This window comes from Anopheles arabiensis, chromosome 2 (assembly GCF_016920715.1).
Source record: "Anopheles arabiensis isolate DONGOLA chromosome 2, AaraD3, whole genome shotgun sequence".
In the NCBI taxonomy this organism is placed as follows: Eukaryota; Metazoa; Arthropoda; class Insecta; order Diptera; family Culicidae; genus Anopheles; species Anopheles arabiensis.
In genome coordinates this window covers 28,185,412-28,200,539 of record NC_053517.1, presented here as the reverse complement: position 1 = coordinate 28,200,539, position 15,128 = coordinate 28,185,412, and the positions used below count along the sequence as shown (strand labels likewise).

Sequence of the window (15,128 nt, the reverse complement as noted above, 5' to 3'; positions counted from 1 at the left end):
AAAATTGTTCCAGCACATTTGAACACTAACATTGAACTTTACAACTTCCCGTATAAAAAGTAGTTGAACGCCTGAAGTTATGCAATGTATTTCGAATAAATTAGTGTTCTGGTATAGTTTGTTAATTCTTATGCTTCAAGCAACATCACAGCACAATTGTATTATATTTTTCTTGTTTTTGATAGCTACTCAACTTTTTTTGTGAAATTATAAATTAACAACAAATAACCGTCGATTCGTGTTCAGTTTCAAAAATGAAGCGTTTGTTAAGCGTTTCACCGCAACGCTGTCAATTGAGGGGCCGCTGCACTACGTATAATCGCGTCTTTAGTGTCAGTCAGCTAAAACAACATTGCTGGTGAAAACAACGAAGGCTTCCGCATCGCATCCCGGATTAATCTTGCTGAAAAACGGGGACTTAAATTCCGAAGCAGCTATCATGGAGATGGCAAGAAAAACGTGGGAGATGGAGAACAACATCGTCGTTCTCCCGCCGAGTGACGAGATATTTCGCTACGATGCGGAACAGCAGCAGCGCATCCTGACTGCCCGGCCCTGGGAGAAGGATCCGAACTTTTTTAAGGACATAAAAATTTCCGCCCTGGCACTGATCAAAATGGTGACGCACTCGCGCTCCGGTGGTGCGCTCGAGGTGATGGGACTGCTGCTGGGCAAGGTGGTCGACGACACGATGGTGGTGATGGACGCGTTCGCCCTACCGGTCGAGGGCACCGAAACGCGGGTCAACGCTCAATCGCAAGCGTACGAGTACATGGCCGCGTACATCGAATCGGCCAAGGAAGTAGGCCGCATGGAGAACGCGATCGGATGGTACCACAGCCATCCCGGGTACGGTTGCTGGCTGTCCGGTATCGACGTCAACACGCAGATGCTCAATCAAAACTACCAGGAACCGTTTGTGGCGATCGTGATCGATCCGGTCAGAACCGTATCGGCCGGTAAGGTGTGTCTCGGTGCATTCCGCACCTATCCCAAAGGTACGTTGAACGGGGTTTGTTAAGAGCCAATGAAAAGAATCGCACATAACACAACTTTTCTTCTTTCCCATAGGATACAAACCACCGAACGAAGAGCCGTCAGAGTATCAGACAATTCCGTTGAGCAAAATCGAAGACTTTGGCGTGCACTGCAAGCAGTACTATCAGCTGGACGTAACGTACTTCAAGTCGGCCCTCGATCGGAAGCTGCTCGATTCGCTGTGGAACAAGTACTGGATGAATACGCTGGGCAGTTCCGGACTGCTGAGCAACCCGGACTACACCACACGGCAAATTTTGGACCTTTCGGAAAAGCTCGAGCTTAGCGAGGCAAGCCTCGGACGGGGACAGTTCATGGCGAGCGGTTCGCTCGATCCGAACGAGAAACGCACGGAGGATAAACTATCAAAGGCCAGCCGCGATTGTAGCCGCGCCTCGATCGAACTTATTCACGGGCTGATGGCGCAAATTTCGAAGCACAAGCTGTTTAACACGATTAACACCGGCGAGGCGAAGGGTGCGGATAATACTGCCTGAGAAAACGGCGTATTTTATATCGAAGCGATTCTTACGACGGTTTAAATAAATGCTCCAACCTTTGCGGCTAGTGCATTTGTCGGATTTTTGTGTTCTTTAACAATATTTCCGAATACATTTTTGTAGTGAGCTTAGCTTACGATTAATTTCTTATCCATTGCTCATATTCTACATTCAGAGGATCAGAAATATCCGTTCTCCTGAGCTACTGTGACGTCAAGCAAGGAAGAAAACACGCAGCATCCGCTCTGTGGGGTGCGCTGTGCATCTGTCAAACATGCACAACAACAGCACACACACACACATACATACGCACACTCTGAACGTCAAACAGAAGGCTATTTATTCGGAAACGCTTCGCGACAACAACAACACAATCGTTTCGTCAGAACTGCAGGAAGGTCGCGCAGTAATCTTCCCTGCAAACGCGAGTGCTCTTTCCAAAGTGGTCCGCGCCCCGGTCGGGGACAGTTTGTTTATTATTTCTCCCTTAGGGGGTTGGCGTGTGCGTATTGGTGCGGTGTTGCTGTGTACGTGGTGGCGCAGTAGTTAATTCAATTCTACTACCCTCCAGTGGGGGACATTGCTGGAGGAAAAGAAACACAGTTTGTGCAGTGCTAACAAGTAGAGGGCGATAGACAGTGCAAGAGGAAGCACGTACGAATGCAATAATACCGATTAATCAGTGTATCGCGATCTAGTAAAGCCTTTTCGAAACCCGCTAAAAGGGGGTGCGAGAATGCGTCCCATTCTGCAGCTAGGGCTGGTGGTGGTGGTGGTGGTGGCGGCGGCTGCGACGGTGACCCGAGCCGAGGAGCAACCGAACCCCGTCACTGAAGCTGAAGTGACCTCGAACAGCAACGGCCCCACGGAGGAACCGGAGGAGGAAGTACAGGTAGGAATGGTTAGGGGGGGAGAAATATTCGCAACTCAATCTACGCGTTTCTATGTGTCAATTTCAAGCAGCAAATTGAAGCCAGTCAGCCGGAAAAGGGGGATGGAAGAAGGGATGGAACCGGGGAAAAGCATTCTTTGTGTGTTTGTGTGCTGCTCTGTATGCAAGTACACAGACGAACGACATGATCTCATCATCCGTCCAGCCGTTTTCGTCGGTTTGCTTTCTCTTTGTTCGCGAATGAAGCCTCCGCCAAGAAGATGGCCAGATGATCGCATTTCGGAGCCAAACTTGTGTATGTGCGCTAGTGTGTGTGTGTGTGTTTTTTGCGCATCACCATCAAACCAGAGCACGATTCGTCCTCACTGGCGTCCACAGCCAACATTGGGCTGGGAAGGGTGGGGGATGTACGGAATCGTTGCCCCACAACACCCGATAGAGACAGCATGTTTCGTTATGTAAACAGAACAGTTGTGCTGATCAGCTCATGATCGCCACTCTCGCTCGTCCTCGGTTGCCGGCAAAAAGGCGAGAGGTGTTCCAGCAGCGGCTGTACCATTTCCCGTTTGGCAAGATTACGCTTTGAATGGGTGTTTTCGAGAGGTTGGGAATCGAAACACACGCTCCCTCGGACGCCTATCTCTTCTTGGGTTGCGTTACGGCGTTGCTGATGCCACACTATCACACTCCAGCTGGGCGCAACACGTTATTGGTGAAGTTTTTACTGCCCATAAACATACTCTAACAGGACAGGCCATACGAACGTTTTAATGAGTAAATTATAATATTGCTAAATTAGAAAAGGTTTCAAAACGTTATTTCCCCCTATTGCCATTAAGCTGGGCAATGTGATTGGCGTGAAACAGATACAATCATAATCATTTCCTGAACAACAACAAAACAAACCAACAAAGCAATTTGGATGATGTGATCATTGTTTGAGTCATTCCAGTTTCACACGTTTTCGATATTGAGTTGTTGTTGTACGTGTCAACAATTTGCTCAGCGAGCGCAGAGGGGATCAGATTTCGCACGATCAGCAGCTCTCAAGCAAGACCGAGCGCTTCAAACGGATCATTTTACGGCGCTAGTACGACATCAACAACATCGCCTTTTTCTGCTGATTCCTTGCTTTGTAAGATATTTATAGTACAGCTGAACCGGTTTTCAATCCCATCTTGACCAGCGAAGGACGCTAGCTAGGTAGATACAGGCCTGGGAAGAGATAGCCACACCACACCACATCAAGGTGCTAAGATCGGGGTAGAGTCGTATGGACGTAATAATCGGTGTATAATTTATGATAATTTTATCCCCAAGATACATCCGTGCACATCTGGTACAACTGCAAGCAAACGGGACGTGGATTCGATGAAAAGGGAATCTTTACACTTCCAATTTTGAGGAAGCAATTCCACCTTTGAATAACTATTGAAAACAATCTGCCCATTTTCTAGTTCTGTGTCTTGGGGCATTGGCTGAAAGGTTCAACTTAAATCATCGTTCTGTGGATGATGAGTTGTTCTGGAAGGTGTTGCGAACCAATGCGGTGTCAGCTTAAGTACCGTCAGAGGAGTCACCGTTTAAAGGAGCAGATTGCCTGGAAGCTGCCAGTATAGAACCCATGAAGCAAAATTTGAACACCGAAACAAGCGCCCGAAAGTGTTATGACACACGATACTCTGACTCGATGCAGCTGTGGGCACAAAACACGTGTTTTCATACAGGGTTTTCCATTCCAATTAACAACTGTCCACAGTCAACTAGCAATCCTCGATTTGAAAAACACGATTGTCTACCACTTACAAACAAGTCAAGCCGTTTTTGGTACACTGTCCATTTCAATTTCACAATTGTCGTCTTCGAAAACACACGTCAGATGCGGCACGGGTTGTTTTGGTTTTGGCTGGAAAGTGTATCACTTGATGCTAGGACAGCTGAGCGAAATGGACATGCTAGGCATTTTATGTATACTTTAATCTTTCAACACAATGCAGAAATTTTGACATTTATCGGTGCTTTTACTTGTAGCCAGTGAAAAATAATTACAACGTCCCAAAATAACCTAAAAACTGTAACGATCCAAGAATAACTAAAACCAAATGATAAAACTGTTTAACATGTCCAAATTGCTCAGCTTTCCCATATTCTGATATTCAATCAAGACCTGTTTACAACATGGTTCAATTCTTACAGACAAGTGATACACGTTCCATCCAAACCCGTACCGCATCTGACGTGTGTTTTCGAAGACGACAATTGTGAAATTGAAATGGACAGTGTACCAAAAACGGCTTGACTTGTTTGTAAGTGGTAGACAATCGTGTTTTTCAAATAGAGGATTGCTAGTTGACTGTGGACAGTTGTTAATTGGAATGGAAAACCCTGTAACAAATCGAACTAGAAGCATAACAATCTCCAAAGAACAGATACTGCTCTTTGTAGACTTTGAGCGACTTTGAAGAAGACCAACGGTGTAAGTCGCCTTTGGCTTCAAATTATTGTGCTCACTATCGACTGATTTGTGTGGTGAAACCATTAGCCACCACCTGAAACTCTGCAGTATCAACAACATCAGCCGGACACTGTGTGTGCGTATGACGGCGTGGACAAAGAACAAACGTGACAACAAAGATCCGATCAGCTGATGCGATGCGGTCTAGTTTCGCTTGTTTTTTTCATCTCAAAATGCTTTGTCCATGTTGCTATTATTAGCTTCGTAATGGTCAGTGTGTCCGCACCGTAATGGAAGGAAAAAAGAGCAACATTCCGATCCTCCGGGTACGTTCCCCCCGCGTTGCCAAGGAGTCCATTCCAACGGTCTAACACCTAGAACGGAATCAACTGAAAGGCACCATTTTTTTTTATTTGTTTATTTGTAAATGTTAAGTGATTGGCCATAATTGGCCTTATCACTGATCTTATAAACTAAACTTATAATAACATAAAGCATCACGGTACAATGTAACATCAGCACAAAATAAATAACACAGAGTATCACAGCAAGAAAAACAGGTTAAATTAGGGAATTCCAGTCAAAAGAGTCATAATGTGCATTAAATCTGATAGCCATCGCAGTCAAAGGTTCATTATCGCTATATGCACGTCTAGTTTGGTCAACTCTTAGTAGCCTAAAGTTTCTTAAAATACGAGCAGGTACGTGGAAATTAACTCTAGCTAAAAGGTCCGGTGAATCTATCTCTCCTAGGATGATTTTTTTCATGAACAATATTTGCGCCGTTTCGCGACGAGTAGCGAGAGATTCGAGTCCAAAAATTAAACACCGGGCATGACAACTAGGTCTCGCTGCTACGTTACGCCAGGGTGTGAACTGTAAGACCAAACGGGTGAATTTTTTCTGCACTGACTCAATCTTGTTCGACCATAACGACGACGATGGGCACCAAACTACTGAGGAGTATTCTAAGATGGATCTGACTAGTGATTTGTAGAGTGCGACAAGACAATGTGGGTCGGAGAATTCTCTCGACTGCCTGCGTATAAATCCTAGCATTCTGTTCGCTCTATCAATAATTTCGTTATGATGCACATGAAAGTCAAGTTTACGGTCAAGAGTAACTCCTAAGTCTTTTACTGCACTGTGTCGTTGTAATTGTGTACCGGAGATGCAGTAGTTAAACACTATTGGACAATTAGAACGGTGAAACGACATGGACAAACATTTATCAACAGAAATTTGTAGGTCGTTGTTCAGACACCAGTCGGAAAAAGAGTCGATCGATGCTTGCAGGACATAACAATCACCAAAACACCTCACAGGAAAAAAAAGTCTAAGATCGTCCGCATACAATAAACATTCAGATTCCCTTACTACAGTAGTAACGTCATTGAAAAATAGAGAAAACAGCAAGGGTCCAAGGTTACTACCCTTACTACCCCCCCCCCCTCCCATTCGATGACAATTTTCGTCTCTTATCGGCCGACCCCATGTCCGGAGGCCTCTGGTGTACAACACCATCTCTCTACACGTCAGCGCTAAACAGGGCCTGTCTGCCATGTACTCCTATAATCAATGAAGGAAAGGGCAATGACGGGAGAGCGAAAAGAATGGTGGGAAGGCATTAAAATAGCGAATGGTGATGTACACGCGTTATTTGTTTCCTCATTCCCGCTCCCGCGCTAGTCTATCGGTGATGATAATGTTTGAAAAACTCTCCTCTACAAACAGTTCTCACACACACACACACAAACTCCAGCAAAGTACAAGATAGTAAATTGTTTCATCAAAAAGCGCCATTGGAGCGCCGGCATGATGAGAGAGGAAGTGGCCTAGTTTGTTTGTCTTTGCAACCGCGGTCGCTTTGCTGTTATGGCATCGCTCGTCAATAGACGTTCTTTTGAGCAAAGAGAAGAACATCGACACAGTAGAAATCTCCCATCGGGGAACGGGTTGAATTTGTCTCTCTGTGTAGAATTAGATCCAATGTTTGTTCTAACAATTTTGCCAATAGAATCGTGTCTGAGAATCTTGGCGCTGATAAGCTTAGTCGTAGGGAATAGTACGTACGCATTAATGGATCTAAATGATTCATCCGGTTCAGTTCAATCATCGTTCTCGAACAACTGTTTCTCCGCATTTCCGTAGAGCCGTTTGACTACCGGACTACGCTTGGAGCATGAGCTAGTGAAAGAACAGGCCGTAAGTGTTTATTACAACCCTTCAGAGATCAACGGTTTGCTGCGCGCATGACATGGAATGCGGGAAAAAGAGTATCTTGGGGGGCCGGTACTTTGAAATGGGCCACTTGCTCAACGGGAAATGGCAACTCTAAAATGGGATTGGAAGACTTTGACGAACGAATCAAAGCCGTCCTTCAGCCCTTTAAAGCCTTTGCATGTGGGATTTATCAAACACTGAAATGAACACTTAATACACACTATATGTCGTAATGCTTGAAGAACTTTTGCTAAAACCCCGGGGACTCATGTTGTACGTACGTCATTCTAACGTTTATGTTGTAACCCTAAAATCTGTCTCAGCGCAAAAAAGTAGCTCAGCTGGCGTAAACCGTAACTCTCCGCGCAGCGCTACTCCGTAGATTTGCTCTCCTACCGTTTTCTCCACTCCAACTCACAACTCATCGGCATAATGCGACATTCGGTTCGAACTGTCTGTGTACTGATTGTCGGACACCATCATCACCCACCATAACCAACATATAACGCCTACTTCCGATCAATCCAGTGCTAACATGCGAGTATAAAAGCTTCCCCCGTGCACGAGCAGTATAACCACCTTCCAAAACGCCATCAGCAAAACTACCACCTTCCCTGTTGTAGCATCAATTTGGACCTTCACCTGGTGTGTAATCAAAGATCATGATCATCACGGGTGAACCTTTCGCGCATCAAGCCATTAGAGTGTGTAATGTGTGCTGTGCTGGTGGTGTCCTTCTTTGTCTGTACTCTTCAAGGGATCCTAACACAACTTCCTCGCTCAACGTCCGCACGCTGCCGGGCTACTAAAACGGATCGCTCGCTCTCTCTCCCTCTCCGACGGATTGTTCAATGTTTTGTTCCCCGCCCCGTAGGATGCTCCTTCAACGGTCAACGGAAGCAGCGAGGGAGGCATTGTGGCGATCCATGTCGATGCGGTCGGCGGCAAGGAACAGCTGCGCCCGACGCTGCGCGGTCTGTCCTACCTGGCGACCAGCTTCCTGCCACGCGACTACAAGTTCATGGAGATTGTGTCGGCAACGCGCGAAGTGGTGGCCGGCGTGCGGTACGAGCTGCTCGCCAGTGCCGAAGATGAAACCACCGGCCAGCGGCATCTCTGCCAGCTGGTGATCCTCGAAAAGCCCTGGATCACGAACGAGTACGGCGAGAAGTATCGCACACTGGAGTACACGAACTGCACCCTGCCGTCGACACATCCGGCAATGGCAGAGACGGCGACCCGGCTAAATGAGGCGTTCGATGCGAATCTGCGCCAGAACGAAGAGCTGACCCCGCAACGGATCGAAGAGCTCGAACAGCAAATTGTAGTGGAAAAGGGCGATGTGTCCACCACGCCGGAAACACAAGACGCGCCGGTAACGGGTAGCTCCAGTAGTCTGCCCGATGCGGCGACCACCACTGAGGGTGAGGAGGGGCTAAGTGAGGCGGCCAAAAGTGCGATTGATGAACTGTTCAGTTTCGCTAGTGCCGGTTCACTGCAAAGTGCTCGGTCGAATCAGGGAGCAGCAGCAGGTACTGAAGTGGTAGAGGAACCGATGGTACGAAAAGTGGTTGCCAAAGAACGCTCGGAACCGGAACCAGTCACGACGGAACCAACGACGACGAGCAGCACAACGATTGCACCGCTCGACCAGCAGGTACAATCGACGTTCGATGAGGTGTTTAAAGCGCACCAGGAAATTCAGAAAGCGCTCGACGACATCATTGCGAACGGTGGTGGCCGCGATGTGCAGCTCAAGTACCGCCCGGTGCTAGATTCGTTGCTGCAGAGGGTTAAGGCCAGCATCGACACCTACTACCGCACCACGAACGGTGGTGACGCGAACGTTGATACGGCCGCATTCGTAGTGCGCGACAACACGAATGTGGCGCCCAATGGGGGCAGACCGCCGGCACGTATCGTTCCGCCTTCAGCCTCCCGTAGCGAGGACCAATCCTCACAGGAAAGTGATGAAGGTCAGCAGCAGCAGCGACAGCAATTGCCGGATGTGAATCTGCAGCCCCCGAGGGCTAATGCACCGACGGCAGCGGCGACGTACGGTGCTGATTCGGACGAGGATGAAAACGATCAACAGATCGTCACCAAAGAGCAACTCGCCCAGGAGCTTAACAACGAGGAAGGTCTGCAGCGTGTGAAGAAGCATACGGAAGGTAAGCCCGAAGAGGACACGGTTGTTGATAGTACGACGGTAAGCGATGCGGATACTGCTGCCATTGGAGATACTACCGTACCTGCGGTGAAGAACAGTACGCCAGAGGCTACGACTCTTGTCGTCGTACCGTCCAGTACTTCCACTGCGGCAAATAGGGTTGCAACGTCATCCTCTTCCTCGTCGAAGGAAAGTGACGAATCAAAAAAGCCTAAAAGAAATAAAACGAAGAAAACAGCAAGCGATTCATCGGATGATACCGACGAGGAGGAGAACGACACCAAGGACGTGAAACTATCGAAGGAGCAACTCGCGCGACAGCTAAACGCCGATGAGGGGGGACAGCGACGTAACAAGCGTGACTTTTCGGGCGGATTCGCCGACGGAAGCTTTGGTGGCTTTTCTGGTGGCAGCTTTGGCGGCGGTTCGTATAGCGACGGTGGCCACTATGTTGGAGGTGGTGGTTATCTCGGTGGTGGCTCCTACCATGGCGGCTATTACATTGGTGGGTACAATCCGTATCGCAGAAAATACTATCGCCCTTCGCCGTACTATTACGGTGGTTACAGAGGGAAGCGCGACGTTGCAGCGGTGGACGATTTTCCCGCCGAGTTGAACGAACAGGGCGAGGAGGTAGTAAAGCAGGGTGAATTGAACGAGCATTCGGGAAACCTGAAGCCACCGAAGATTGAGCGGGTAACGATGGCGTTCGGTGACTCGAACGAAGAGGAGGAAGACGTGGTACTGACGAAGGAACAACTTGCCCAGCAGCTGAACGCAGACGATGGAGCATTTCGGCGAGATAAGCGTGGCTATTCGTCGTCGTTTGATCATTCCTCAAGCCAGCAACACCATGGCCACGGTTATTATGGTGGATACAATGTGCGGCCGTCTTACTACAACCAACCACCGCCACCACCGGCTGCCTATTACAGTTACTATCGTGGCAAGCGAAACACAAACGCACCCGACAGCAACCTCGTGAACCTAGACGATCCCGTCCAGGAGGCTTCGATGAGAGCGATCGCGACCGAAGCGATCCAGCGCCTGGACCAGATGGATTCGGATCCGTACCAGCGCATGCTGCTGGAAGTGCTCGACGCTCGCCGGGTAGCGCAACGATCGGACAAAAGTCGAACGACGTACGTGCTGAGTGTGCTGACGGCCAACTCGCGCTGTGCGGAAGTGGAGGAGGAGCAGGAGAGCAAAGTTACGGAGCGGCCGTGCCGGGAGCGGCTGATGCCGGACACTACGAAACAGTGTACCCTTGAGGTAATTGAGTTCTATTAGCGTAGAGAGAGCGTAGAGGCAACGCAAGAAGGATGATGTTTGACGTGGAACAGAACGTGGAGAAGAATACCGTTAATAGGAACATTCTTTGTCAGAGAACTGACTTTTTATTTTTTCTTTCTTTTCTCTTTCTTTCTTTGATAGGTACATGTATTGAAAGCGAATGCGGATGACTCCCAACAGGTACAGCTTACTAAATCTAAATGTCAAAAACAGGTTAACAATTTAGGTGGCAGACTCGTCGGTGGTGCAACGCCGGTGGACGTGAAGGAACCGACGCACATCGAGCGCGTGCGTCTGGGATTGGCTGGATACGAGAGTGGAAAGCATAGGTTCGTGTTTTATGCCCCTTAGTCGGGTAATTGTATGTCCTTTGGGTCCAATACTACTTTCCCATCAAAACTGCTCATTTCAGCAACTTCGAGATCCTGTTCGGCACGGTGCAGGTAGTGGCGGGCACCATACACCGCTACAAGATCGCGCTGAAGGATGACGACCAAAAGGTGTACAGTACGTGCGATGTGAAGGTGTTCACTCCGCTTCCGTCCGCCGCAAATGGCAGCAAGCCGGACTACGATTTCGACTGTCAGGATGAGGAGGAGGCAGCAGCAGCTGGTGCCCATCGCGCACGACGTGATGTGGTGGCGGCACCGCCGAAAAAGCTCAACAAGGTACCGAAGGCCGGCGCTGCCCAGGAACTGACGCCCGAGGAGTACGCCAAGGAGGAACATCAAACGCGCATCCGCACCGGTCTGCAGCAGCAGTCGGCACTGGTCGATGGCAGCGGCAACGAGCGGAAGGTGAAGGTTGTCGGCGCAACGGTGCAGCTGGTCGCCGGCAAATCGTACACCTACCGTCTGTCCTTCCCGGACGACGAGCTGAAGCGCGTCTGCAAGCTGACCGTGTGGGAGAAGCCCTGGCTGAAGGAGAAGGCCCCGCAGGAAGCGTTCAAGGCGTCGTTCGAGTGTCCGGACGGGGCGAAGCGTACCAAGCGTGCAACAGTGGGAGTCGACTGTCTGGGCTGTGCGTCACCGCTGGCGGCCAATGAGTATGGCAACAGCGAGCACCAGGAGCGCATCGACAAGATTCTTTCCTTCCACGGGCTTACGCGCGGAAAGTGAGTGGTCGGGCTACAAAATGCGAAACACCAATTTGCACAATTACATTCACACACTGTCTGCTCGGCTGCTCAATATCTTTCCCAGCTCGCTGAAGGTCATCAATGCGACTAGCCAGGTCGTGGCCGGCATGAAGTACGTGTACTTCATCCAGCACAACAATGCCGTCTGCAAGCTGACGTCTTGGGAGCGTGTCTGGTTGGCCCAGTCGCATCCGGAGGATGCTTACAAGTACACGTACGACTGCGAAAAGGAGGCGGGCCCGGCGAAGGTACGCACCCGGCGCTCAATCGTCCCCGGTGGATCCCGTTCGCTGTCGCAGGATGAGCTTGCGGCTGCCGAGCACCTGGAGCGTGTGGACAAGATTTTGGTTTCGAGCGGTGGATCGAAGGAATCGTCGTAAGTACTGAGGGTGCACAGAGGCCGGAGCCATTCCGCATGCAATGTTTGTTGTAACGGAGTCGTGTAGATGTGTGCGCGCGCGTGCGCCAAATTCTGATCATTCTTCCCGAGTACAATCTTGAATATATAACAATGTAGATCGAATATTGTGCCCTATGTTGGCAAATGGTGCAAACCCAATGTTGGTGCCGTATCTGACTAATCCCATTTCCCAAACGTACTGAATGTATCTGTCTGTCACTGTAGCATTATTAACCATAACACTAAATGCTTTGTCAATGGTGAGAGTGATGCATGATCGTTACTAACCTTACAACCAGATTTGAACCGTACGAAGACGCTAATTAAAATTATCAAAAATATAATAATTGTTCACAAGCATGATATCGGATTGTATTGTATTGTGTGATTTATCTACCGGCATGTGGAAACTAAAACTCGAAAGAACCAACCGCTAACTAACCATGTTGACCACTAATGGTAAGGACAGATATAATTAGAATCTTTAGCTTAATAGTAACTAACTACAATGTAACCTATCTTTTGCTATAAAGCAGAACAAATAAATAAAATCAATCTTTCACTTCGTCAGCAATGCCCGGATTGTGAGCGGAACCGTGCAGATAGTGTCCGGCAAGCTCTACAAATATGCCGTCGAGTTTGACGTGGACGGAAGCAGCAAGCTGTGCAAGCTGTCCTCCTGGGAACGGCCATGGCTGGAGAAGAAGGACCCGACGGAAGCGTACAAGTACACCGTGTCCTGTCCGAGCGAAAAGGCTGCGGCCCGTCAGCGCCGACACGCGAAGAAAGCCGGCAGCTCCAACGAACTGACCGCGGAAGAGCTGAAGGACAAGTCGCACGTGGAGCGCATCAGAGCCGGCATGGTGTCGTACAATTCGGAGCGTTCGAAAGCATACAAGTATGTATTTTAAAAAAAAATAACGAAAGATAACATCAGCTTGGCAGTTAATTGCTAACGACATCCATTTGTTTGCAGTGAGTTTGAAATTCTGGCTGGATCGACGCAACAGGTCGCCGGTTCCCTGTACAAGTACACCTTCCGCGTTACGAGCGAACCGGACATTGTGTGCAAAATATCCATCTGGGAGCGCGTGTGGCTGGAGTCGCAGGATCAGCGCAAGTACAACGTCAAATGTACCGGTGACGACGACACGGAACAGCAACCGGATATCAAGAGCCCTCAGCAGCCAGATGCGCCGGCACCAACGCCGGTCACCACCGCCCCGGCCGTAAAGCGCCGATCGGTGCGATCGCTCAAGATCGACGACGATGCGCACGTGCGTCGGATGTTCGATAAGTTCCGGCACCATCATCGCCGTCAGTACGCCAGCTCGATGGAGCATGAGATGCGCTTCAACATCTTCCGCAACAATCTATTCAAGATCGAGCAGCTGAACAAGTTCGAGCGCGGTACGGCCAAGTACGGTGTGACCAAGTTCGCCGACATGACGGTGGCCGAGTATCGGGCGCACACGGGGCTGGTGGTGCCGAAGCACGATCGCGCCAACCACGTCGGCAACCGGGTGGCCTCGGAAGAGGATGTGGCCGGTGTGGGCGATCTGCCGCGGTCGTTCGATTGGCGCGACCACGGTGCGGTGACGGAGGTGAAGAATCAGGGCAGCTGCGGTTCGTGCTGGGCGTTCAGTGCGGTCGGCAACGTGGAAGGGTTGCATCAGATCAAAACGAAGAAGCTGGAATCGTACTCCGAGCAGGAGCTGATCGACTGCGACAAAGTGGACAATGGATGCGGTGGTGGCTACATGGATGATGCTTTCAAGTAGGACCAGAGCGGAACCATCCCGGTACTATCGAATGTGTTCGCTAAATATATATTTCTCTTCCTTTTGTGCAGGGCTATTGAGCAGCTGGGTGGGCTGGAACTGGAGAACGACTACCCGTACGAAGCGAAGGCACAAAAGTCGTGCCATTTCAACCGCACGCTTAGCCACGTGCAGGTGAAGGGTGCCGTCGATATGCCGAAGAATGAAACCTACATTGCGCAGTACCTGATCAAGAATGGTCCGATCGCGATCGGGCTGAACGCGAACGCGATGCAGTTCTACCGCGGCGGCATATCGCACCCGTGGCATCCGCTGTGCAACCACAAATCGATCGACCACGGTGTGCTGATCGTGGGCTACGGCATCAAGGAGTACCCGATGTTCAACAAGACGCTGCCGTACTGGATCATCAAGAACTCGTGGGGCCCGAGATGGGGCGAGCAGGGTTACTATCGCATCTATCGTGGCGACAACTCGTGCGGCGTCAGCGAAATGGCCTCGTCCGCTATACTAGCGTAGAGTGCGTAGAAGTGTGTATGTGTTTGCGCGCGTGTGTATGTGTGTGTGGGTGCGTTTTTTCTTCGTACCGACTGTTTTACCAACTGTTTAAAATTTTATACCCTTTTTTACTTTGCATGTGTATCAAGGTTTAAAAAATACTCTAATTTTCCGAAGAACAAATATACAGAGCTGTACAAAATCGGATCGAAAGTACGCTTTGTGGTGAATGAGAATGTTCCGAATTAAACATACGTTTAATTTTAAAAAATATCACATGTCATTTTAAATATTTTAATCAATTTTCTAGAAAAAGGGAACATCCGTTCTAGTGATCTGCTCTTTGGAGCGCATCCACGACTTCGATCGGATTCCAGCTATTGTTAGTCCGATTCCGTCTCCGGCAAAATCCGAACTATTAGTTCCGCCCGGAGTCAGAGTCGGAGTCATTCGGAGTTGTCCAGAGTCGATCGGAGTCAAAAGGAGCCTTCCGGTGTAACTTGATTGTGATCAGGTGTTTAATTTCGTCTTTCACTTTGCGCGTGCACTTCGTATACAGGTCTTTGTTTCTAAACGACTTCGACTCCAACGGCTTCCAGACGACTCCGAACGACTCCGGATGACTCCAACTTCCAACGATTCCGACAGTCTCCGGCCAACTCCGAACGACTCCGGACGACTCCGGATAATGCTGGGCGGTCCTACCTTCCGGAGTCGATTCCGAAATTATCGGAGTCGGA

At 49.4% G+C, this 15,128-nt stretch overlaps 2 protein-coding genes across 3 annotated transcripts; both read left to right on the top strand.

Annotated features, from left to right (window-relative positions):
- The first annotated feature begins 325 nt into the window (after positions 1 to 325).
- On the top strand, positions 326 to 1,610 carry LOC120901376 (COP9 signalosome complex subunit 5). The gene is made up of 2 exons (XM_040309273.1): positions 326 to 998; positions 1,072 to 1,610. The coding sequence occupies exons 1-2, from the start codon at positions 440 to 442 to the stop codon at positions 1,533 to 1,535; spliced, it is 1,023 nt and encodes a 340-aa protein (XP_040165207.1). The 5' UTR covers positions 326 to 439; the 3' UTR covers positions 1,536 to 1,610.
- A 263-nt stretch (positions 1,611 to 1,873) lies between these two features.
- Positions 1,874 to 14,601, top strand: LOC120895234. Of its 2 annotated transcripts, XM_040298386.1 has the most exons (9): positions 1,874 to 2,430; positions 7,037 to 7,090; positions 7,983 to 10,550; positions 10,713 to 10,900; positions 10,984 to 11,685; positions 11,774 to 12,085; positions 12,681 to 13,007; positions 13,086 to 13,886; positions 13,962 to 14,601. In XM_040298386.1, exons 1-9 carry the CDS (start codon positions 2,275 to 2,277, stop codon positions 14,407 to 14,409), a joined length of 5,556 nt encoding a protein of 1,851 aa, XP_040154320.1. In that variant the 5' UTR covers positions 1,874 to 2,274; the 3' UTR covers positions 14,410 to 14,601. The 2 variants fall into 2 exon arrangements, with proteins under 2 accessions (XP_040154320.1, XP_040154321.1); XM_040298387.1 differs by lacking the exon at positions 7,037 to 7,090.
- The last annotated feature ends 527 nt before the right edge of the window (positions 14,602 to 15,128 follow it).